Source organism: Micrasema longulum, unplaced genomic scaffold (genome assembly GCF_059751315.1).
Source record: "Micrasema longulum isolate JH-2025_06_02 unplaced genomic scaffold, ASM5975131v1 h1tg002177l, whole genome shotgun sequence".
Lineage (NCBI taxonomy): Eukaryota > Metazoa > Arthropoda > Insecta > Trichoptera > Brachycentridae > Micrasema > Micrasema longulum.
The window spans coordinates 1-26,505 of NW_028279342.1; the positions used below are offsets into that span (position 1 = coordinate 1).

Below are 26,505 nucleotides of genomic sequence, written 5' to 3' on the forward strand. Positions count from 1 at the left end.
TCTACTTCATACTGACAGAATTAAAACATCTATTATGTTATACCAATAAGCTTAAATACAAAATTAGGTTTTACAATTCAATGGCAAAAATAATAAATAATGCGTATCAATAAGTATGAATTTGAAACAAAGTTCAAATGAGAGTGGGGAGAATTAATAATATTTGTAATCAATTCTGCATTTTGTGGTGAATCTGTAAAAAGAAAGGATGTTAATTGGTTGTAACTTACATGTAATTAATTGTACTTGTGACAGCTATGACATCTCCATTGGGCGCTACTATAGAAATGTGAGCTGTTCCGTGGTCTTCTACTATATCAAATTCCGCTCCATACTCTGTGTAATTATTTGAAGTCTTATTATCATATATGAGACTTTGTATGTATTTTGAAAATTCCATTGATGTCAGATTGGCCAAAAGCTGTAAGAAAAGTAGATTAGTTATAAGTATAACAAATAAACACTTATAAAAAATTATGACAAAATTCAATGATTGATTTAAGACAGTTTTCTAGCTCTGACTAAAACTACTATTATTATAACAACCATCACGCCATTTCCCCATAGGGGTGGGCAGAGAGGATGGACCACCACACATGTCTATGCTGACATATATTCTTGGCTCCTCTTCCACATTCATAAATCTTCTCGTACATGCTCTTCGGTTGTCGGCTTTCGACATGACCAGACTTAAGATTTTGGTTTATCTGATCATGCCACGTCTTCCTTGGTCGTCCTCGTCTCATGATATCGTTCATTTTCACTATATAAACTTGTTTTACCATTCTTTTGTCATCCATTTATTCTACATGACATCTCAGAGACCTTTTCCTATTCTTATCAATTATACCAGACTCAGATTTACACTCTCGTTTGATTTCATCATTCGTAACCCTGTCATACATCGATTTTCCACATACTCATCTAAGAGACCACATTTTGCTAGCTCTGAGAATATTCATATTACAACCTTTAACAGATAATATGTTACAAATCACCTATGTATTGATAGTTTATTGGTAAATGTTGGCAGTTGGAATGGATTTCCACACATGTATGTCTTGTCGCACGTGGCTTGGAATATTCTTGTCAACATAAATTATATTGGATCTGAGAATATGTATCTGCTACTTACACAATATTATAACATATGTGTTGATATTTAACGTTGTTAGTATGATAATGAAAGGCACAAAAGAATATATGACTTACGATTGATGAAAATTAAAATAATGGGTTGACAACTTAAGAGTGAAAATAATAAATACATAGAAGTATTGATGTGATTGAGACGGGATCATTTTTATAGTTTTGTCACAAGGAGAAAATGTATGATGTTATTGAGCCGCTTAGTAAATTGAGATCATACTTACCGGAGTTATAATACTTGGGTCTAAATAATCTGCGTCTCCCAGTCCAGTCCTCTTAGCATATGCGTATTTAAATACTTCTACTATTCTCTGCCAGTATTCCAGACTATTTTCAACAATGTTGTCTTTTGTAGAAACTGCCCATCCACGAAGAGTGTTGAGGATGAATGCCAGTATGTGACCCGTACCAGGTAGGGGAACAGTGTGAAGTGTCATGTTAGAACCAATATCTATTGATACCGGTTCACGCCATGTAGATCTAGAAATAGAAAATCATAATTATGTTTTAGGAAGATTCATTGTTTGTTCTTACAAAACTTTATTATCTGCTGTTCTCCAAAATACTCTAAATTCATCATAATTATTATGAGTTAAATGTCATTATTTTTTGGAGCTCAGGGCCCATCTATGTGTATTATTAATTATCAGGTCAACGTGTAACAATTATTTACTTTCTCATGCAGATTAAAGGTAGGTACAAGCCATCAATGTAGTAAATGAACACATTAATTTACATTGATTATGGGACTTTATTATTAAAAATATATTTATATTTAAGTGAATATAGGTCTTCCATTTTTTTCTATGCCTCTTTTTGGAATTACACCCTACAACTTATATTGTCCTTCAAAATGGTGCCGAGTTTCTATGGCTGTCAGCATTTCAGATGTTTATCAGATAATACTTACTGGTAATTATTCATATCTTCAGCAGTGATTATGCCATTATTGGAATGGATGTCCTTCAAAAAGTTTTGGGTAAGAGTTCCATTATACAAAGCATCAGCACCCTCTATAGCAATTACTTCTAAGCTTTCGGCAAGCTTCAGTCTTTTGACTTTATCTCCTTCAACCCAGACTGTATTGGTCTTTGGATCAATGAAGATTTCACTAAAATTGTAAACAAATTAAACTTCAAAATTTATAGATTTAATACTATTGTGGGCGTAAGATGTTTGTGGGTTAATGGGGAACAACCAGTAACCACCAGTGAAGGGGAAAAAATTAACTAATGCAATAGAAACTTGTATTCAAATGTATTGGAAAACCCTAAGTGTCATATTATCTAAGTGTATTAAATTTCAACACAAAGTTTTATGCTAAAGAATTGGTGATAAAAGAAAAATACCTTTAAGGGAATCGAGTTGTCATTATTGTAGAACAACGACACATGTGATTTTCTTCAATTTTACATGACAGCGGTTTTTTAAATATTTTTTATGCTTTATGTCACAACTTGATAAGTATAAAAGTATATCTATTGGGTTAGTTATACCTTTGTATAATTTTTTCAAGATTTAATATACAAGAAAGTCAATTTTTCGCACATCCTTCGTTGTCAAACGATCATGACAAAATGTACATCATCAGCACATGTTTTTGAATGGATATTATTTCAAAATTTGCTGTAAGATGCCATAAGATGAACTATTCAAATATTAAAACATGTTCAAACACATCTGTTTTTTGTTTAACTGAACACAATACTCGTACTGTCGTTGTGAATAGTAACATCATTGATCGGGCATTTTGGTTTCTATTCTGAACGTCAAGCTCAAGTCACATCAAGTTGGTGGATAAAGAATGACTTACCACACGGCATGGTTGAGTGTTATCATTTCTTGGGGCTCAGGGAGCGTGTATGTGAATTAATAGGTCAATTGTAACAATGAAGAAAAGTCAAAGCTTCATAAAACACTTTTACAAACATGTTTTAGTGAGACAATATAATATTTAAATATTTATAAACTATTGTGCATTGTAGAGAAACACAAAAGATTAAAAAAACTGTTTCATAAATAATATATGGTATTAATGATGCTATCTATATATATTTTGTAATATTGACAAATTATTGTGCATTGTAGAAAGCACTGCTATACCATTCGATTGATAAAAAATGTAAATAAAAACATACATATTTCAATTCCATTATTCTGACTCTTTTTCTTTTTGGAAGTTTTTAGAGGGTATTTGGATTAATGAATTTACAAAATAATTTATAAGGTAGGTGCAGCGTCAGATTAACAGCATCTACTGTCCAGCCACATACTGAAAAGGTAAGTAAACAGGTGTTGGTTTTTTTTGTGCCAACTAGGTCCATCTCTGATTAGGCACCTATTTTAATTACCATGTATTCCACTTTAACAACATTTATTATGTTTTTATTTTTTTACATAAAACATGTTTTTTCTATCCCTGTATTATGCATTTAATGCAATTTATACATTCTTATGCTAAATCATGCATTCTATGATATGCAAATAAGTGATGCCTATCTCCTACGTATTTGATAATCATATAAATATTCAGAGTTCTTTGGAATAAATTTATGAAAATTACAAGTCAGGTGTTTATTGATATAAATTTCATTAATGATTTTGAAAGACTCTCAATATTGTTATGATGATTATTATGATGATCAGGCCCTGCTCGTATGAAGTGCATGCCCCTGCTGTTATATAATATAAGAAATAAATTTAATTATTAAAGTGCTAAGTGCTAAATTACCTTAAAGATGGAACAGCTTTGATTCTGTCTACCCTATCAGCAAGAATTTTGGCAAAGTACGCGGACACATAAAAACCTTCTTTACAGAGATTGATTGTGGGTTGGATTAGATCGGCCCAGGGCAGTTTACCAAATCTTTTGTAAAGGGTTTCATATCCTCTCAGTTCTCCCGGTACAGCTGCCGCTAAACCTCCTGATAATCACATACAATAAATAAATATTTTTGCTATGATAAAATAAATAAAAACAACAATGTTTTAAACAACTTATTTTTATTTTTTTCTACCGACCAGTTTCAAAGCTATACAAGCTTCTTTATCAGAATTGTTTTTATTTACTTTATTATAATTGCCCAGATAGCAGTGAAACTTGGTACAAACTCGATTTAAGATTGATGGAAGGTTGAAAAGGAAAATTTGACGCGACAAGTTTTTATCAAAAGTTGCTGGAATATTGTTATGACAAATTTGAAGAGACAAGTTTTGACAAAACTTGCTGGAATCTTGTTATGTCAAGAATGGTATTTCAGAATCCGAAAGTCTGATTCCTTGAAGAATTCCTTTTTTTAAAATTTATTTAAACTTATATATTTAATCCCAGGACTTTTCTACAAGACCGTTTTTTTTTTGGCACCACAACAGGCCGTGAGGCCCAATTACAGTGGTGAAATACAGCACAGTACGCCCAGCCTTAAGAAAATCACATTTATTTTTTGTATTCTCACCAGGAATCGAACCCAGAACCTTCCATGTGTGGGCAAAATGTCTTAACCACTACACCACGAAGGCTGCCGAATTAAATTAGTGCATGACAAATATAAAAAAAAAGTGGTTAATTCCAAACAACATTCAGATTGGCAATACTATCAAAGTCATAGAAAAATGATATATTTTACCGTTTTTGTCCGTGGGTTTCGTCATTTTTAATTACGCATTTATCATTGGACGTTTTTCCGGTGATTTTAAAACTTTTAATATTGTTGAAGTGTTAATACTCAGTTTAAAGGATAAACTATTGATATGCCACTGAGGAAAAAATATTAAAAATTAGTTTTTGTTGCACTGTCACTCGACAAAACCGTCTTGTCAAGAGCTCTTTAAAAGTAAATATGATATTAATATCTCATCCACTGCAAACTGCTTACAATAGTTTAAACTGATTAATTATTAAATATCACAAACATTATACTATTATTAAATTGAATTGATTGAATTATGTTTTATTTACACAACGAAAAGGCTGTTGAAAATATATCGATATAATAAACCAATACTTTAACCCCAGAGGCTCTTATACTTCACAAAAGTTAACAGATGGAAGAGTTGAGGAAATGAAGATGTTTAAACTTAGGCAGAACGCTTAATGTTACACAGTTTGTAAAGTAGCCACTTCAACCAGCCAATGACAGTACATACGCCCAGTGAATACCTAAACTTCCATATGTCCCTCCCAAAATGTTTTCCCATTGTTGCAACAAATTTTGATTTGAATATCGGATACTTTTTACCATGAGAAATCCCGCTAGTCGAAAAGCTAGTAACTCATAAAACAGTTTTATTTATTTGTTTCAGAGTTGAGAGACAAAAAAATGTACCGGACTCTGATCTCCAGTCCATTGACATGAATTATTTGTCATCACATCATCTGACATCACATCATCTGACTTTCTTGGCAAAAATAGCCCGTAATTTTTATTATTTATTCAAAATAAATATACTGAGTAATAATAACAAGATATTTTATTTAATATTAATATTTTTAAGTAGCTTTGTGTTTTTTTTGTTTCGTTTTTTCTTGTTTTTTTTTGTTTTTTTTTTCTCTATTTTTTTTGTTTTTTTTTTGTATTTTTGTTTTTTTTAGTTAAATAAATCCAAACGTCATGCAAGTTTGTTGGATGGTAACTAGGAAGTTTGCTTTAAACTTGCCTCAAGAGTTTCAATCGCAAACTTGGGTCAAGCTTGAACTCTTGATACTTCAAACTTGATTATTTACCACAGTCTTTTAAGAGTTAAACAATATAACAAAAGGTAGAACCTTAACAATTTTTTTCAACCAAATTTTCTTATAAAATAAATAAAACAACTTTGTTTTTAACCACTAATTTTTATTTTTCACCGACCGGTTTCAAAGCAAACAAGCTTCTTTGTCAAGGTTTACGTAACTAATGAATTGATTCCTTTTTATTTTATTTTTATCATGTTCACTAAATACTACACGTGGACCCAATAAATCTAGTGGTTTTTTTCTTATACGGGTGGTAATTTGATATTATTATTTGATATCATTAGTTTGTTTTGCAAGTAGTTTTTTCATATAACGCAGCGGTTTCCGACCGTCATGCTATTACGCCTCCGTGATTTTTTTTTCACATGTCCCCCTACCTTTTATTTTTTAAATTGAAACAATAATACCCACAGAATAAATGAATTGAATAACACCTGTCAAAATCCGACACTGCCCAAAAACTAGGTTCGGAGATCGTGCTTTTGCCATTGCTGGGCCCTCTGCCTGGAACCAATTGCCTTCACACTTGCGAATCATCGACAGTTCCAGTCAGTTCAGATCTCAACTGAAATCTCACTTCTTTAATTTGTTATACCTACTCTCAATTTTCAACCAGGAAATATAATATATAAATGCATGTTTACGTATAAAATTTTTAATCGTCCTTGAGGTGATTTTTTACAAAATCAGCCATATATTGTTATTATTATTTAATATAGGAACGTATAAAAACCGAAAAAAATGAAAAAAAAATAATTCACTTTTATACTTTATTATGATACGATACAATGTTTTTATTCAGTGGGTAAAATATTATATCTTTATTCTGAAATATGTAGAATGAGAAGTCAAGAACCTTTCATAAAATCCAGATATTTTCATTACAAACACTTTACACCTTTTGTGATAGTAAATGAATGGTTTATTTACATAATAAATATATAAAAAATCTTATTAATATTTAAAGCATTAACTTTGTTGTCAAACATTTTAATAAATGTTATTGAATATTTGTAAATAACCATTTACCGATTTTCTATGTCTACCGGTTTCGAGACGTACCCGTATCTTCGTCAGGACACCAATTAAACCAACATGCAAACCCACTATACACCTTCACCATAGTTGTTGCACAAAAATATAAAACCAACACGGCATGAATTTTAATAAGCACATGCACTGATCAGGACAAACAAACAAAATAAAAACAATAATAAAATTTAACCAACAATGTCATACATACGAAACAAGGGGTAAAAAAAGATAAGATTACCTATGAGGAGAAAAACAGAATATCAAAACTTATTATACAAGGGATTGAAGTTGTACAATGAGTTACCTGAAGAAATAAAGGAAATAGAAAAAATTGAAATATTTAAAATGAATTTGAAAAAATATGTTATTGAGAAATTTTGATGAAAAAATGTAAAATTATTCAAAATTTATATTTGTTCTTAAGATGTTATGTTATGTTTGAGAATTAATATAAAAAGAAGAGGGGATGGAGGGAGGGTGTGAACAACTATGGTGAAGATGCATAGTGGGTTTTGCATGTTAGTTTGCATGTTGGTTTAATTAGTGTCCTGACAAAGAGACGGGTACGTCTCGAAACCGGTAGACATAGAAAAGTTGGTAAGTGGTTATATACAAATATTTAATAACATTTGCATAAAAATCTTTAAAAATACTCTAAAAATAACAAATATGAATACAATGAGGAACTTCAGCCTAACGGGAAATTGGATACAAAAATGTTTTCTTGCGCGGGGTAAAAATTGGAGCATTAAATTGTATGGCAAAGTTTCTTGAAAATCTACGGAAAAAATAATAAAAAATATTTCGATAAAAACGCACTACTTAGAATGACGTCACTGGTTCATATGAATCAACCTATGATCTGAGAGCTATAGAAGATTTCCGGTCTGCTTGTCGCTTCTGGACCAATGGAAAGAACTGAATGTGAATAAACGGAAATGAACCTCTGACGTCACATGCGGAGTTATTTCAGAAATACAAAACTTTAAAAAATCAAAGCGCTGATAATAGATACATAAAAGTTGAAAAAAAAAATTTTTTGGCTTAGTTTAATAGTCTATTAACAAGTAAAAAAATATTAAAAAACCACTGAACTTATTTATTTGTATTATTGTGGATTTAAAATTTTGATCTCCAATCAATACTTGTATTAAAAATTACAGAGAAAATTGAAAGCAACTTATCCATAGCAGCATCAATTTCAAATTTTATAAAACTCATTAGCATTCCTACATATCCATTTTTTGTAGATATTATGGTATGGAAATTCATTCTTATTTTTAAAAAATGGCGCCTCCCCTGGCAATAGTTCGCACATCCCAGGTTGGAAGCCGCTAATCTAACGTATTAAATGAGACGGGTTGTGGTCCCGTGGTAGTTGTCGTTTAGGAGATCTGAGGTTCGAATTCCACCACAACTTGTTTCCATTTTTCTAATACGGTTACTTGTTTATGTCTAACAAAAAATGGCCTTTGAAATATTTTGCTGAATTATAAGAACGCAAACATCTCTTTCTTTACAAAAAATGTAGCTTGTACCTGGTACATAGATTTTCACAGCCAATGTAAATTAAAAGCGTTTTTTTTAGGTAAACTTGTGTAGACTTCATTTTATCCGACATTCAACCTTCATTACAGGAGCTCAGGGTGAAATTGAGAAGTGTGTAAAAAACATTCATGGTTGTTGACCATGTCTCACAGATCAGAGGTCAGAGGTTTTTTTAAATAATTAAAAATAATATATTTGTATATTTAAGAAGTATCCAAATGTTTAAATTTTGGGGGTCATTTTCAACGAGGTGTAAATAACTCACTAATGGAAAATGTTAATTAAGTTGTGGTACAGTGGGGTTCGTACCTCAGACTTTTAATCCGTGAGTCCGCAACACTAACCAAAAAATCACAACCCAGTTGAACGCGAGTTATTTAGAACTTGTTGAAAATGGCCCCAAAAATTGAAATATTTGAGTAAATCATTTTATAGAACGCAAATAATTATTTTAAAAAAGGTTTGTAGATATCATCAAAGTTCATTAATTATTTACATATATTATATATTTATATATATGTTTTTTTTTTTTTTCAAAAGAGAAATACTTGAGTTCTTATTATTTACACAAATATTAAATTTTTTTGACCATTTCCTAATACTCGTAAATAACTTGTGCTGGAAAAATGGAAATCGAGTTGAGGTAGAGTGGGATTTGAACCTTTGGCCCGTGAGTCCACAATACTACCACGGGACCTAACCCGGTTCCAATATACTTACACCCACCAGTTCATTAAAGACGCAAAAATGGAGATTCGCTATTTTGAAATTGGCTCAATTATATCATCATCATCATCATTCTCTTCTTAAATAATTCCAAAATTGACCATTCTGTCAGCGAACGTTATCTACACAGTGTGTAAAGTGATAACTTAAAATAGTCAACGACAGATCACAAGCCCTACAAATGCCTAGATTTCCATAAACCTTTTTCTTCTGTAGTATTTTTTTATATAAAAGTTATTTGAGTTCTAGAACTTTGCGTCTTTCTATTGAAATGGAATATTACTGTACCTCTTTCAACTTGTCTTTAAATGTATCAATGCTTAAGCTAATATTTAGTTTTTATAAATGATCTTAACACAATACAATGTTTACAAGTCTGAAGATTCCCATTAGAGTGTGAAAGCGCTAATTGGTCAAACAAACCAATGGATCTGTATCAAGTATTTTTTAATTTGTAACTTATAAATTTGAGTATGAGTTATTATATAATTATTTGTGTTCGTTTATTTATCAAAACATATAATTTTTTAAGTGATTAAAAAAAACTGTTCCCAAAAAATAAAAATCCCATCGTGTTCGAGTGTGGTTCGAACCTTGGATTTGTTATACTAAAGTTTGCGACACTAACACCGGACTACAAGCCAGTTGACATCTATCGTAGCCGACGGTTGTTTTATTCAACTCACCGGTAGTGCTGGAGATGTTTCCTCCTTCGAACATGTCCTTGTGAGCTGCGGCCGGAGCTCTTTCCCTGGAGTCCAACACTGTGATCTTGCCATCAGCTTTGGTATACATGGTTAGGAGGAAGCCACCACCAAGTCCTGCAGACTGCGCACAAGCCACCCCTTCACAAAACAGGGTAGCAATAGCCGCGTCTGCGATACTGCCTCCTTTCACGAGAGTATCCCTGGAAAAATCATTAATAAATTATTTCCTGCACTTGTGCATACATATCAGTTTTGACGGATATGATTGATGTATTTTCAATTTTCTAGAAATCAGTGTTTAGAGCGAAACGGTATTTCAAAAACTTTAGAAATAATTAGACTTTCGCATAATACCAATAAAGTAACAACTTCTGATGAATATTTTTTTCTTCTTCTCGAGTTGTAAAAAGTAAACATTTATCCCAAAAAAAATTTCACGACAGTAACGAAATACATTAAAAAAACAATAAACAAATTAGGGCTCAGAAACGGTTCACAATTTATTTGAAAGATTTTCCCTTTTTTACAACCCTTGTGGTGCTCTACCCCCTGCATTTTTTTACTTCAAGTATTTGGCCACCTGTATATAACTAACCCAAGTATCAAATTATATACTTTTGAACTTATCGAGTTGTAATATAGGATATTATAGTGTCAAGAAAAAATTCAACCGCTCTCGCGTAAAGTTAAAGAAAATTACATGCGTCGTTCTTCTATGATCATAACGATTTGTTTCGAACATGATTTCAATGATCCTTACTAACTTTTCAATAACGATAACAGGCGACGAAAATTTTACAGTTTACAAGTGGGAGAATGACAATAAATTATATTATTGTTCGTTCATTTTTTGCAATGACATTTGTTCACGCTAGCTGACTACAATGCATGCCATGTTCTCGTTGAAATCGTGTATCCTGTTGTGGTAAAACTTGCAAAAAAAAACTCAAAACGGTCGTTTGTGAACTCTGTACACGGAAAAAATGGGCCCATTAACAAATAATAACTAATAATGTATTTTACAATAGAGCAAAGCGAAGAAAACAAACCTTGTTTGTGAAATACTAAGTTCATATGTTTAAATAAATAGGTTTTTGATTAATGTCATATATATTTTTACATACATCACAGAAAAAATAACAAAAACGTCTACTTTGTATTAAAAAAAAAACATGCACGTCTACATTTTTATTTTTTATTTTTTTTTATATTTTTTATTAATAACGAATAAAAATACAATTTTACATTAACCAATTACATTAAATTGGATATGCCACGAATCGTGTGTTTGTAGTGTTTTGGCCGAATACCAAATATTCAGCCACGCTCTTGGCCGAAGCACCGAATATTCGGCATAAGATGTGTGCATTTTGCGCGTGACAGGTTACGACCTGTTTCGTCGCGGTGCATGCGGGGGTGACGGGGCGGACGTATTTGTTTTATTTGTAAGTATTTCATGACGCGATACGCGTTATTTATGAATTATTCCATCAAATTATGTTACTATTAGTACTTATGAATTAGATTTATTAGTAATTAGTAATTCTTTGTTCATTGTACATCATGGCACAATTGAATAAAAAATCGCCTATTTGGGAATAGTTTATTTATTTCAGTTTCAGTGCGCAGAGCAGCGTTTATTTGATATTTCAAAATACATATTACAATTTGTTACCCACTAAGCCTAAAAACTTTTCGGTGGGACACATTTTTAAAATTTTTATGACAGGTTTATTTTGTATTATTTTATTTATATTATACAAATTTATTTATTAACAGGCACTTTAAACAGTCTTTACTGAATATCATAAATTTACCCAGATGAAACTGGAAGGTGAGATACGCACTCCGTAAGATATAATGGATTCAATGAGCGAGGTATATATGTATCTAAACGTTTTGAAAGGTAGTATGCTTTTGATTTCATAAATGAATTTAAGCTAGTACTTTAATCTGTCGTAGATTCCAACAATATGAACACCCCAGCTAAATTAATCCTTAATTTTTATGATTACTTACAACATCTATAATAGGACAATTACATTTATCTGATTCTACATTTATTTTTATTATTTATTTACTATACGACACGAGTGTCTTTTACATAATAAAATATAACATTATAATTAGTTCAGTTATAAAAAAAACAATGTGAAAACATGAGTTATAAAAAGAAAAAGAAAAAGAAAAATAACAAAAAAATAAGTATACATAATATGTATGTCAGCATACAAAAGATATAAAAAAGTCGGTATATTATGAACATAAAATGAGTTAACAGGAGATCATGAGATTATCATTATGAGATTTGTAGTGAAGACAATAAACTGGCTGTGTCTTTGCTGTGTTACAACAATATTTCGCGAAGTATTAAAAGCGCAATCGTTTGCTACCAACAAATGCCGAAAAAAAGGTTTTTATTCATCACAGCTTTTTGATACTGATAGACCAACAATTTGTGATTAAAAAAGATACATTTTTGAATAATACGTGTGTTTTCTTTTCATGATTTGGTATTTGGTATTCGGTCGGATAGAACGCAATATTCATCCGAATGCCGAATATGGAAAAAGTAGCCGAATAGACCGAATACCGAAAAGTAGCCGAATATTCGTGGCATATCGAATGTTCCTGGATCGGTACGTTCCACGTAAAAAAAGTGATCTAGATATGCTGCAATTGGAATGCCAGGGCAATGCTAGGTGCGGATAGCAAAATGCTGATGACATGTTCCCTGAATTCCACACAAGTTTTGGTCAAAATAGCTTCAAAGGTGTCGAAAATTACAATAATCTCCCCAATGAACAAAAAACTATTAAAACTAATATATCAATAAACAAATTCTAAGTAAATTTCACCAAGAATTGCAGTTCTTGGTAACAAAAGTCTACGATGTATGCAAGAAAAGCAATTTGCTTATGAATGTTGATAAATAGAAAGTGATGGTTATTGAAAGGGATGAAAATATAACTAAATGTAAGATTAGTGTGAACGGAGATATTCTGAACCAGGTAGAAGATTTTGTGTATCTGGGAAGTATGTTTACTAGGGATGGAAAGATTGAGAAAGATATTGAAAGGAGGGTGAGTGCCGGGAACAGGGTGAACGGTGCACGAAAAACTACTTTGGCTAACAAATGTTTATCGCAGGAGGCAAAACTAGCAGTTCACAGTGGAGTTCTAGTGCCAACTCTAATATATAGGAGCGAAGTATGGAATTGGAAAAATTATGATGAAAGTAGGTTAAACGCTGTTGAAATCTGATCCCTCAGGTGAATGTGTGGTAAAACGATGTATGATAGGTGCACAAGTGTCGAGATCGAGACATGCATTATCGACAGAATCAAGAAAGGGGTGCTGCGTTAGTTTGGAAATGTAGAGCGAATGGACAGCGAAAGAACGGCTAAAAGGATCTACGATGCGAATGTTGATGGGTGCAGAAAACGAGGAAGACCGAGAAAGACATGGCACGAACAAGTCCATCAAAAACTTGAAGATGGACATGTCAAGAGTAGGAATAATCAGCGTACGTGCATGAGAAGATGTATGAATGTAGAAGAAGCGAGGTCTGTATGTAAAGATAGAGTGATATGGCGTTATATCCTCTCTGCCTACCCCTACGGAAAATGGCGTGATGGTTTGTTGTTGTTGTTGAAGTAAATTTAAAGAAATTTTTGGAATAAGTGCAAAAACTGCATTCATTTTTAATTAGTATAAATGTATTATTTTTTTTTTGTTTTTCCTTTTATATCCTGTAAGTTTTTTTCTCATATATTCAAAATTATATAAAACTTCTCATAAATGAATAACTATAACAGTGTAAGTCACTCTCCAATCACAAGAGTTAGTCTCCTTTTTTGGAAAGATACAGTTATAACACTTATTAGATGTATAAAAGTAGAAATATATTGATAAATAAAAAACTAAAAAATGATATACCATTTGATAAAACTCGTTTTTTTACTGTTCAAAAACCGTGAGAAATAATTTAGATTATGGATAACTGATGACTAAAAAAAATCATCCGATATTCTAGCTTTTATAATTATGATACATAATTATAAATCTAAATTTATTATTACAACAATAAAAAAAAAATCAGTAGGTATTTAATTTGTCCATAGTTACCCTAAAAATTCATTTAAAAAATATGTTCTTCCAGAGAGTTAACTCGCATAGAAAAAAAATTGCGCATCGAGTTTAATTCGTGTCAGCCTTGATACCAAACGAACCAGAAATTTATTTATAGTTTTTTTGTTTGCTTTAATTTTTCAATGTCCGTTTCGGTGAGTGGACATTAATAATCTGGGTCAGGTAAAACAATTGCAACCGTTACTTATACTAATACCCACATACTAATTGGCATATTATAATGTTATTAATATATTTACAATACTCACACAATAACAAAATATATTTACGTATTTGATCTGTCACAGCACCGTACATTATTTACTAAATCAGTTTTGTCACAATGATTTTGTATATTTTTGAATGAATTAAACAAAAACATACATTATTTACTAAATCAATTTTGTCACAATGATTTTGTATATTTTCGGAGGAGTATTTTAAAGGAGTTGCATATTTTTTGCCTTGCTTATTATGTACAAGGCTTATATTAACTGCAAAAGGTATGTTCCTTTTAATTTTTTGACTATAGTCTGAGGATCTAGTAGTGGAAACTCATACAGGAGAATTATTTTTCATATTACAGGTTTATTTTTATACTGTATTTTTTTTTACATTTATTTCAAAAACTTAAATGCTTAATGTACAATTATATATTGATTTGATATAATAGAACTTTTTTACGGATATATCAGCTCCTATAATATGGGCAATGCCTGTTCTAAGGAACCGACATGTTGCGGTAAATAAGATAAATAAACAAATTTGTATGAATGTGTAAATAATATAAATAAATATTAGTACATAATGTAACGATTTATTTTTGTTATCGGTCGCGAAATTTGCAAACAATGGAGGTACAGTATAACTCCGTTTATCCGAACTTCAGTAATTGCCAAATACCGGATCGTTATCAGGAAATGAAAACGCGTATGCGGGACCTCGCTGCTCGTAAATGAGATTCTTCGTCAAAGCAATTAACTTAGCTGAATATGTTAAAGTAAGTTTTTAATGTGATTCCGATTCGCTGTTTTATTTCAAAAGCAATTAAAAAGTGATCTTCCAGTAAATTTTGCGTTTTCATTCAAAACATTACCTAAATTTAATGATTAATCTAACTATCCAGATAGCGTTTGGCACTCATTCATTCGGGTAGTTGGAGATTTACCGTGGGCGTAAATACTAATGTAATAAAATTTTAAAATATTTTGAGAATATGTAAGGCCCCCAGTTTCAAAGATAGCCAAACGATTCCATACATATTTTTAAGAAAATTTTGAAAATTTGTAGCAACACTTTTTAACTTAAATATTTACAAAAAATATTTTATATTTGATGCCATGAACACTTTAAACAATTAACCTAAAGGTTAACATAACAAGAAACGCTATTTTTATTAAGTACTAATTAAATATGCAGTTGGCCGCTTTTGATACTATTTTTAGCGTTTGGCCATTTTTGATACTGAGAGCCTCATGTATGCTAATACAGAGATGACCCTTTGTTCCATTGCATAGAACAAAAGCATAGCGATTGACCGAAACAAGATTTTACATACGAAACCGAAATAGAATTTTATCTTCTGTTCTAGTTTTCGTCGAAACCGAAAATTATTAAAATAAGTGAAAAGTCACTTCTAAACGTCCAAAATTACGCGTTTTTATTGCTAGTTCATTAAACTACGTGCTAAATAAAACACACGATTAAATAAAAGGTATAAATTTAATGAGTACAATTGTTAAACTAAATTAAATTTATATGTAGCAGTCTTCAATGTACGCCTTGACTAAACGAGACTTTAACTTATTGACTATGTTATGTACTTACATAGTACATATTGTATTTAGCTAGCTGGTGGTAGAAATTACGTACGTAAATGAACATATTACGCAATACAGAAATCATGTATTTCTATTTAAAAGGGGTCGTTAATAGTATACAACTGAAAACCATATGATTCAGTGCGTGAGAATTATAATTTTGCGTGAATATTAGGATGCCGCGTGAGAAGAATAAATGTAACTATTTTTTGTATCAAACCTACCCCTACATAGGACCAAAACTTGCATTATATAAATCCACACGCATTCCTTTGAGAATGAATTAGAAATGTAATCTTTCGTGGTTACGACGTCGCTCTGACGTAATACTTAATTTTGATAAATACGGTAGCTTTCAAGTGTAACAGTTTAATGGCTTTTTGTAATGTTTTTTAAATAATAATTTAATAAATAATATCTTCGAGTCTTGTCAATTGATCTGTTAGACTTCAAATATTCATTTTTTGTGTGCAACTACATCAGCACATAACAACTATAAAAGAATTGGAAGAATATAAATATGAAAGATCTTAGAACTACAAACGGTAGTCAACAAATAACAAAATCAGTCTAGTTTTTAATTATTTATTTAGACAATAGCAATACAATAATTAATTATCTCTAATTGTGCTCATTTCCCACCCGAGTACAGGCAAACGTAATTCGACACATCCCGACCGCAGGTTTCGGCCTACCAAAGATTCGGCCAATTTTTGGCTGAAACCTAAACCGCGCCCGAAACTCATTTTATTGGCCGAAACTGGCCGTAATCAAAACATCGGTCGGTCACTACAAAAGCGTTCCAAATTTTTGGTTTGGTTTTTGTTTAACAACAAAAGTGTAACGGACGGTTTCGGTTTGCGCTTGCAATTCTTAACCTGAGTACCTATTGCCCATTGTATTGCTGTAAACTGTAGCTAACTTCGTGGATGATTTTTGTCCGTACGGGCAAATCTTTTAGCGGGTGGATTTTTAAAACTCTGAAATGATTTCTATATGCAATACGTGAATATAAGCGAAAACATTTAAAAATGACTTAGTTCCCTAGCTGTAGGTAAAATTAAGTCTCTCAAGAATGTTTATTTCAAAAGTTTTCCACTAAAGCCAATGAACGACATTATTAAGCAGATAATTTTTAAAAAAATTCTTAGGTATTTATTCTGCCATGTACTTAAACACAATTCGTTTTGATCGATTTTGCCTCGCGCGATTTTTATACAAATTTGTACGGAGAACCGAGTGCATAATTATTTACTATAAAAATTCTTAAAAAATTTCGTCTAACGGACGTTGCGTCTTTTGAGGTATTGTTGATACATCTACCTTCGAAAAACGTATTTATGTGCACCGTATTAAATTATTTAAATCACGCGTGCTCGCTAGCCTACAGTCTGTCCTTAAATGGATTTCCTTCTTCATTATTTGTAGCATGTCGGGACACGACCAACTTAAAATAGCAGAAGTAAAAATAAATTCTTATTTTGTTTCAAGTATATAAACTTTTGTCAGTGCGTAATAAATTTATGTTCCTTTTATTATAATATGAAAATTTTGAATTGGTCAACTATATTATGAAAATCCCCCCCCTCCACTCCTCCACTCTATTTCCCCATCCCTTAACCTTCTTACGAGCTCTTTTTTTTCTCATGTCTTTTATAATATATTATTTTTCTCTTCACTGTGTAACATGTTCTCTCATTATATTTGTGAAAAACTTTAACTGGAAGTATGTACTATTTTTTATATTTTGTATTCTTATTTAAAAACTGTTGTTTTTCCTTAATAAATAAAAATAAAAATTAAAAAAATTTAGGATTTTTTTAGCTCATTCACATCAATAAAGTTTTCAGCTCTTTAACTTTATGAAAAATCAACAGATGGAAGAAAAACGAACGAAGGCAGAATGGTAGATGTTACTCAGTGTGTAAAGCGGCCACTTAAACCAGCTTATATTTCCTTCTCAAAAATGTTCTCAGCCTCTGTTGTAGTAAGAACAGCGTAGTAATTATTTCCACTGATCCCGTGTAATTAAATGGCAATAAATATTAAAACAAACGAAGATAATAACGGATGCAGAGAATTACTTTTTTATACGAATACTGAGTTAATCAGTGTATGATTATATAATGTAGTTAGGTTATATAACAGGTAATCTTTTTTAAATTTGTACGCTCTTAAACGTTACATAATGTCCAAAGGAACCATAAAAATGGAAGTTGAGTAGTAGGTATAAGAGATTTTTATATTGAAAGATTAGTTGACAGCACGTGGTTTCTAGTTTTTATAACCAAAGATGTTCAAGCCAGGAAGTGTAGACAGTACTGCCTATTTTATACCAAGAAAGTAAAACATAATATCGTCGCGTCGGGCCAAAGTCGCGAATCTGCATTATATATTTACAGCTATATTCATTTTAAACTGAGCACATATAAGCAAAACAGCGAATTTGAAATTGTGTAACAGGACCGAGATCTGACCACCTACTATTTCACCAATCTGGCTAAATACCTATCTATGCAATGCCAAACTCGCGAATATTTCTTTTGGGACTTTGACATTGAATACATTTTTACTTGGTCGCCAAATTTACTTCACTAAAATGTCGAATGTGGTAAATTCGCGATTCTATTGACTCTGACTGAATGTTATCTACAATACATTTACTAAATATTTTTTAATCGTTATTCTTTCCCTTTTTAGTAAAAAAATCATATTGAAATGATTGACTGGCGCCGTAACGCAGTTAGTTAAACGGTCAACTATAAACTGGCGTCGCGTGTTCGATTCCCGCCAGTTGCAAGAAAAATTCCAACAAAGATTATTTCTCAGTTGGTCTGGGTGTTGTGGTGTATTATTCATAACCATATCATTTCCTTCCAACCTGCTGACAAGCCTCTAGGATAGTGGCTTAGCTGGTATTCCTTTATTTAAAAAAATGATAAACTTACTCAATAGTTTCAATGTTAACAAAAATACATAAAAACAAAAACATTTAAAGCCCCATACGAAAACTCCACAAATGCATTTTCAACAAAGCTCGCAATGCCAAAATCAGTAATGTGATAAAAATAATGTAAAATAAATAAAAAAAACGTTTTTCAATAAGCTATCTCAATAAAAAGATATTTAACAATCTGAAGAAAGTTTCATAATAATATAAATAGATTTATGACACCGTTTTAAACATCAAACCTCAATATTTAAAAATAAGTTTTTTTACTTGCGCGACTTCGGCATTTATTTATTTAACACTTTATATACATATGCAATATATACATATACAATATATACATATAAGGGCGGGCATATTGCCTTAAGGCAATTTCTTCCTACCTACCCAAACCGCTCAGTTTGAGAAAATTACAAATACATGGACATATTGAATCTTACAATTTTATACTAAAATTAAAAACAAAGATTAACAAAATAAAAATATATAAAAAAATAACACCATACTATTGACCTTGACCTGACGCGACGATCGCATACTATTGGCATTAACCCGACGATAAACATATGCCAAAAGGGGTTTTTTCCGTAGGTCATGTTCAGTACACAATGCTTAATATAAAGATATGGACTATACAAAACACCCTAAAACAGACAAAATATAAGTTGCAGACCCCCCTAAAATGTAATCAACCAATCACAACGCTTCGCGCTTGTTGATGATCATTTAAAGAAAAATCCAATATGGCGTCCAAAACTTCATTCTATTGAAATCAAGCAAAAACAAGCAATGTTAATTTCAAAAGCCCCTTAAATCAAGTGTTACTCGCAAAAAAATATTTTTTAATCAATTATCTCTAAAATATATTAAAAAAAATAAGTTCTGAACATCACATGTCTTTTAAGAATATGCTGATGAAAAACAGCAGGTTTTATGTGTGAACTTACAAAATAAACATGTTTTTCATCCATAACGCAAAAACATATAAAATCGTTTTAGGGAGTTTAGCAATTAGACGCTACATATATTCGTCATATTTACATATCCTTGTGAGTTATGAGTTCGCATATCAGCCCTCGAAGGAAATACGTTGATTTTAGTGACATCCCATATATTTGCGCTTACATCTAATCGTTGGTACATCTCATATTTACTTTATATTATAAGAAATTAAGTACTGAAATCTGCTTGTCATTGCGTTATTTGCTGTTAAACAATGTAAATAAGTAATGTAGAATTAAACTAAGCGGTGTCATAAACATTATCTACTTACCTACGAAGATTACGTGCGTCGTGTCACGCCCATTTCAAGCCATCGTAAATATCCACACGACACGATAAAATAATGTAGGGGGGATTAAATTTTATTGTTTTAAAATTAATTTTATTTATTTAATGGCAGGTGAGCGGTCTTACTAATAGGTACACGATGAAGATGACTAATCGATTTCCTTTTGCCGGATTTTTATTTGAGAGTCGCAGAATCAATTTAAAAAAAGAAAATAACATAATTAATGTCAATCCACCCTAATTTTACCCTGCCGTTTGGATTTGGTTGATAGATGGTCTATATTGTAAACAGGATTTTACATAATATGAAAATAAAATATTTGTGTTCAATTTTGATATAAAATTTTATGCATACATTCAAATTTCCGAACGGAAAACTCAAGTGGACTTATTTGACAAAATAATCTATGACCTTCGATTCTTTGAATACTTGAATTCTTCGACCTTAAAAATAAAATCGGGTTGTGGTCCCGTGGTTAGTTTTGCGGACTCACTGGTCAGAGGTCCGAGGTTCGAAATCCACTCTCCCCAACTTGATTTCCATTTTCTAATAAGTTCGTACTTGAAACAAAAGATAAAATTAAATATCTTGGTGTATACATAAATCAAAACTTAAAATGGAAAAACCATATTAGTGAACTAGTTAAACGTATTAGAAAATGTATATACATATTTATTAGATTAAGGAATATTTTAAAAATCAACAATTTAAAAAGAAATTATTACTCAATTGTACAATCTTTGTTACGATATGGTATTGCAGAATGGGGTGGTGCATATGCCAATATATTAAACCCTCTTTAAATAGTACAAAGATTAAATATTAAAGTAATTTTAAAGAAACCCCCAACTTTCAATACGGAATGTCTCAATAACAAATTTAAGGTTCATACAGTAGACACGCTTTATAAAATAAATTCTATAATCGCTTTATAAAAGAATTTGAGATGAATAAGTCACTCAGATACCAAAATAATATTAAAATTCTCAAATTCAACCCAAGTCATGGTCAAAATAGCTTTGTCTCCAAAGGTGTAAAAAATTATAATAAGCTCCCCAATGAACTAAAAACAATTAAAAATAATATATCAATAAATAAATTTAAAGTAAATCTCAAGAATTTTTTGGAACACGTGTAAAAACTGCATTAAATGTTTATTAGTATGAATGTATTATTATTTTATGTTTTTTTCTTTGTAAATTCTGTTTTTTTTTCTCTCATATACTCGTATATTCAAAATTATATAAACTCTTATAAATAAACAACTACAACAGTGTAAGTCACCTCCAAGCTCAAGAGTTAGTCTATTTTTTGGAGTGTTACAGTCATAACATTTACTAGACGTATAAAAGTAGATATGTATAGAACTTTAAAAAAAACATGTACCTTTTATGAAATTTATGAGTAAAAAAAAAGAGTTATTTACAACTCATTGATAAAAGCCACCAAAATTAAAATATTTTGGTAAATTAAATGAACGCCACTATTTATTTTCCTTTTTATAGTAATAAATGATAATTTGTGAATTTATTGATGGCGAAGAAATACTACGAAATAGGTCAAAGTTATACATTTGTTGTTATAATATGTAGTCTGGGTTGTTCTGAGAGATATAAGATTATAAGACATTTCTTCAATTGATCAATAATGTTTCAGCTGACTTAATATTGAATTTTTGGATATCAAAATGTGATCTCTTTAATCTGTTTTACATGCTAATTTTCTCAGGCGAACATTCTGTTTGTTTTGGATTGCTATTGATTCACTAAACGCAAGTATGTATAATAATTCAAGAAAAATAATAACGAATTTGTACCTTTTTACGTAAAAAATAACGCATTGCCTAGTAATATTAAAATGTATATCTTGAATAATTATATAACAAAAAAACAATATGAATAAGTCAAAATATATTTTTTTTAAAATCAAATTTACAAATCTACAAAGAGAATAAAAAAAAATTATACCTTAAGTTATTCACGTAGACATAAATATTATATTTTATTATAATGCCAAAATTTAATACGAAATATTTTGAAAAATGTTATATATATCAGGGAATAAATTTCTATAACAATTTGACGGACGAAATGCAAATTGTCAATGTTTTTAAAAAATTCAAGCTAAAGGTTAAAATATTTGTCTATCAACCTCTTTAATTAAATTTTGCTTTTTAACATTTAAGTCATATATAAGTTTAATATTTCAAAATTAAGGAAACATGTACTTTGAAAAATATATTTTTTTACAATACTTAAATTCTTTTGTTAAGCAACTTGAATATCTTATCATATCGTATGTTAAAAATGCTTTTTTTCGTAGGACTTTTTCAATGTACAATACAAAATTTAAAAATATAGATTATACAAACATCACTCTGTCAGATTTAATATTTACACTAAAAATGTATTATGTAACTTAGTAGACATTATAATAATAAATATGTACATCTCCCCCCCCCCTCCTTATCCTCTCTTCAAGCATTTTTGTCCTTATCCCGCCCAATTTACAGTAACTTAATGTTCTTAAAATTAATATTTAAAAAATCTTTGATTATTGAGTACTTGAAAATAACATTTTTATATGTATAAATTGTATGTATTTATTTGATATGTAATATATATATTCTTTACTAACTTTGTATACTATGTGGAAATCTGTTATTAGTTCTGAGTTTATACACTATATCTGTTTGTTTACTAAAAATATGTATGTAGAACTGTTGATTTCCCTAATAAAATAAAAATAAATAAAATAAATATAATTTTCTTCACCATGTTGTAGTATGTGGGTGTATGTGTATGTGCGTGAGGGTGAGTGTGAGGGTGCGTGTATGTGTGTGTATAATTATAATACATGCGTGCGCACGCATGCGCATTTGTATGCATATGTACATGTACATGAACTTATTTATAAAAAAAATTGTTCATAAAGCTCCATTTCTTTTTTGAAATATATGTGTATTTTGTACTTAGGTTATTAATATTATAATCCCACAGCAAGCACAAGAGAATGCCTTTTTTTTGGTGTGGTATTTCGTTTCTTTTTTTGTTTCGGTAATTTCGCCTTATTATGTATTTATTTTTGTTCAAATTTTGTAAATTTTTATTAAATAAAAATAATAAAAAATCAAAAGCAAGTAAATTTGGTGTCGTAAGAATTGAAACCGAGAGACGCCGAACAAAAACAGTAAGAACTTATTATAGTCCCACAATATTAATATATTTTATTTTTAAACCAATGGGATGTGTATATGTATAAAAATAAAAACGATATCACATATATGTATGATGTTCACAAGGTTGTCAATCAGAAATAGAGCTGGGCTGGTCATATAGCCAGGACCACAGACTCTAGATGGACTAAAAAAAGTCCTGGAATGGCGGCCCAGTTTTTACCACGTTTTTAATAAATTTTTCAATAGTATTTCCAGAGATAAATACGTAGCGTTAGATGGTTTGTATTTAGAGCATTCCGCAAGTTTGATTTATCTAAGCAATTTATATAAAAAAAGGCTGGCAATTAAAACAATATTGTGATGTTTCGCGATGTACGTATACCGAATGCAAGTTCGTTTATAATATGTCCTAAAATTGAATAAATTATGCAACCGACTTTATAATGATTAAGAAGTCGTTGTTCAAAATTCAATGAGTTAATTCATCAGATTATTTTCATCTCTAATTAGACCAAATTTTCATAATAATAATATTTGGCAATACTATTTTGATAAGGAGCAAGTTCTGTATTGCGGCTGAGGCAGGCAAAGCTGGCAGAGCCTCCCTTGGCGAATCCCTGACTGCGGCTCTGATTTGAGATCTCGCGATCTTTGAAGAATGTTTGTATCTTATCAAACCAAATAAAAGCACTTTTATCATCTAATTAGGTGAATGAAGACTTATCAACGACGGAATCCAGGATTAAAAATGTTTGCAATCATCATCACAATAACACAGTATTGCACACGGTATTTTTACTCGTTATTACTGCATTTTTACCATTGATCAACCAAACGAATGCATAATAAAATATTATCTTATTAATGTATAAATTATTATATTTTATCGATAGTATGATCTTTTCGCCAGCAAGGCGAATGTTAATTATTTCTTCATCTTCGTCATTCGCCTTTTTGCTCCTAATCGTTCATAGGACAGTGTATTGGTATATCAATTATAGAGTATCCTCACCATTTGTTTGTTACATGGAGGTAAAATGATCCGTCATACGTTTTCAGGGCTACTCCAGAGACGTTAAAGCGGTGTCTATCCGACCGCTGCTCCGTAAGAATTATTATGCGCTTTTTTATTTCGTAACGCCACGAAATCGCTCCTGAGTAGCGCCAACTAACGTTGCTTACTCATAAATATTTTTGTTTTATTTATTAATTTAAAATAAGAATAATTAATTTGGTGAACTTATTGCTAAAATAAATATCTTCTAGCCGACCACAAAACAGACTGGTCAAAAAAAGAGTTAGTCAAAATTTTAAACTAAAAAACAAAATAGGTATCAAAAGACACATAAATAAAAAAACCTAATTAATTGAAATAACAGCTTTATTTAAATGGGAAAGGGCTTTAAAAAAAAAGTTTATTATGCTATACATACAGGGTGTTCTTTAAACCCCGTCACATCCGAAACCACGATGATCAGTATGAGCAAGAAGACATATTGGCACATTAAAATAATTTTTTAGAACGAATAAAATTTAAAAAAAAATAATATTTAAAAAAAACAAATGGTTGCTAACTTCTGCAGGAAAGAAACGAGGAGGGAGAAGGAGGGAGTCTGACACACCTCTAACCACGCGGCCGCGCCCCCCTCGCTTCTCCCCTGCAGAAGTAAGCAACTATTTGATCTTTTTAATGTTTTTTATGTACAATTTTTCTTCGTTCTTAATATTTTTTTTAATATGCCAATATGTCTTCTTGCCCATACTGATCATCGTGGTTTCGGATGTGACAGGGTTTAAAGAACACCCTATATATTAAAGGATGAGAAATATGGAATCAGGTGAGTTTGAAAAGATAGAGAAACCAAGAAATAAAATATATCAACAAAAAAAAAATAAACAGAAATAAAGGAAAGTTAGGGTTCTAAGGATATATAGTCATTTTTTCAGCGTTTCTTGAAGCTGGCCAAAAAAGGTGCATTTTTAATATAAAGAGGTATCTCATCCCAAAGTCTGGCATCTTGAACAGAAAAATATAAGTGAAAAACGATGTGCTGTGTAGATGTGTGTTTTCATTGTAGCATCTCGGCTACGCCGTAAAATATCTTATAAAAGAATTTCGTTTGTTTAGGTTATTACTGGGGTGGATAACGCGCCAAGTATCTTCATCCGGAGGTATATTTAGTTTTTCTGAGTTTTTAAATTTTTGTTTATAATATATTTGCGTATATATATCAATCTTTTATTATTTCTCACCGAAATATTAATTCCGCGTCGATTCATAATGTATTTTTATTTTGATAACTCACCGACCAATTACAGCACATTCCATTCCATTTGAGGTTATCGCCGCGGATTTGAATGTGGCGCCCTGTTCATCACCACTAGTATCAGGTTCGAATGTCAGGCAAACAGCAACAATTGCTGCAACCACAGCAATCACAGCAATGGCAACCAGCAAAACAGTTACCCTAGAAAAAAAATCACAGCGATGACATTCACTCAGTAATTCCGGAAAACGAAGAAAGTTTTATCATAAAAAACTAACGACACAATTTATTGCAAATAACCAGTATTTTGATTATGTCCAAATTTTTTTTAAATAAAAATTTGTTAGACTTAAATCTCATTACAATTCAAAAATATATTTAGAGTGGATAGATTATTAAATAATAAAGTAAACTCTTTTAACCTTTTCTCCAAAATTAATATTAATGTTCCCTTTCGCGTGACAAGAAATAAGTATTTATTCCATCTGCCAATTTGTAGCACTAACTATGCATAACGCTCTTTCTTGCTCTAACTATGATGCTTTTTTTTCTTCATCTATTGATATATTTAACACGCCCCTTAATTTATTTGAAAATAAATTAATACTCATTATTTCTGGCAGCGATACGATCCCACTTGCTATTTAGTGATGCGTACACTTACACACACCTGAACACTTAATCCCACACAAATACACACAAACACATCTCAACACGTACTCTCATACAAATACACATAAACACACCCTTTTGTTGTACCAAAATTTAACATGTATATTTTTTATTTGGAAACTTCGCTGGTATGTCTTTAAACCGTATTTTTTAAATATTATTATATCATTGTCGGCTGTTTATTTCTGTAAAATAAATAAATAACATTTTAAGGAGGAATGTGCAAGTCTATACTAATTTACATGGGTATAATACTGTCGTGTATGACATTCGCCATTTTGTCAATTTGAAAATCTA

The 26,505-nt window shown here is 30.8% G+C and overlaps 1 protein-coding gene across 1 annotated transcript in view; it reads right to left on the reverse strand.

Annotated features, from left to right (window-relative positions):
- Window position 1: 1 nt before the first annotated feature.
- The window catches only part of LOC148272829 (glutathione hydrolase 1 proenzyme-like), a 32,190-nt gene continuing 5,686 nt past the window's right edge, over window positions 2-26,505 (reverse strand). The window contains exons 2-7 of the mRNA XM_088239523.1: window positions 25,576-25,737; window positions 9,880-10,100; window positions 3,881-4,073; window positions 2,060-2,260; window positions 1,374-1,629; window positions 2-421 (exon numbers count right to left, since the gene is read on the reverse strand). Coding sequence (XP_088095649.1) covers window positions 227-421; window positions 1,374-1,629; window positions 2,060-2,260; window positions 3,881-4,073; window positions 9,880-10,100; window positions 25,576-25,737 — 1,228 coding nt within the window. The 3' untranslated portion in view covers window positions 2-226. The remainder of the gene's footprint in view (window positions 422-1,373; window positions 1,630-2,059; window positions 2,261-3,880; window positions 4,074-9,879; window positions 10,101-25,575; window positions 25,738-26,505) is intronic.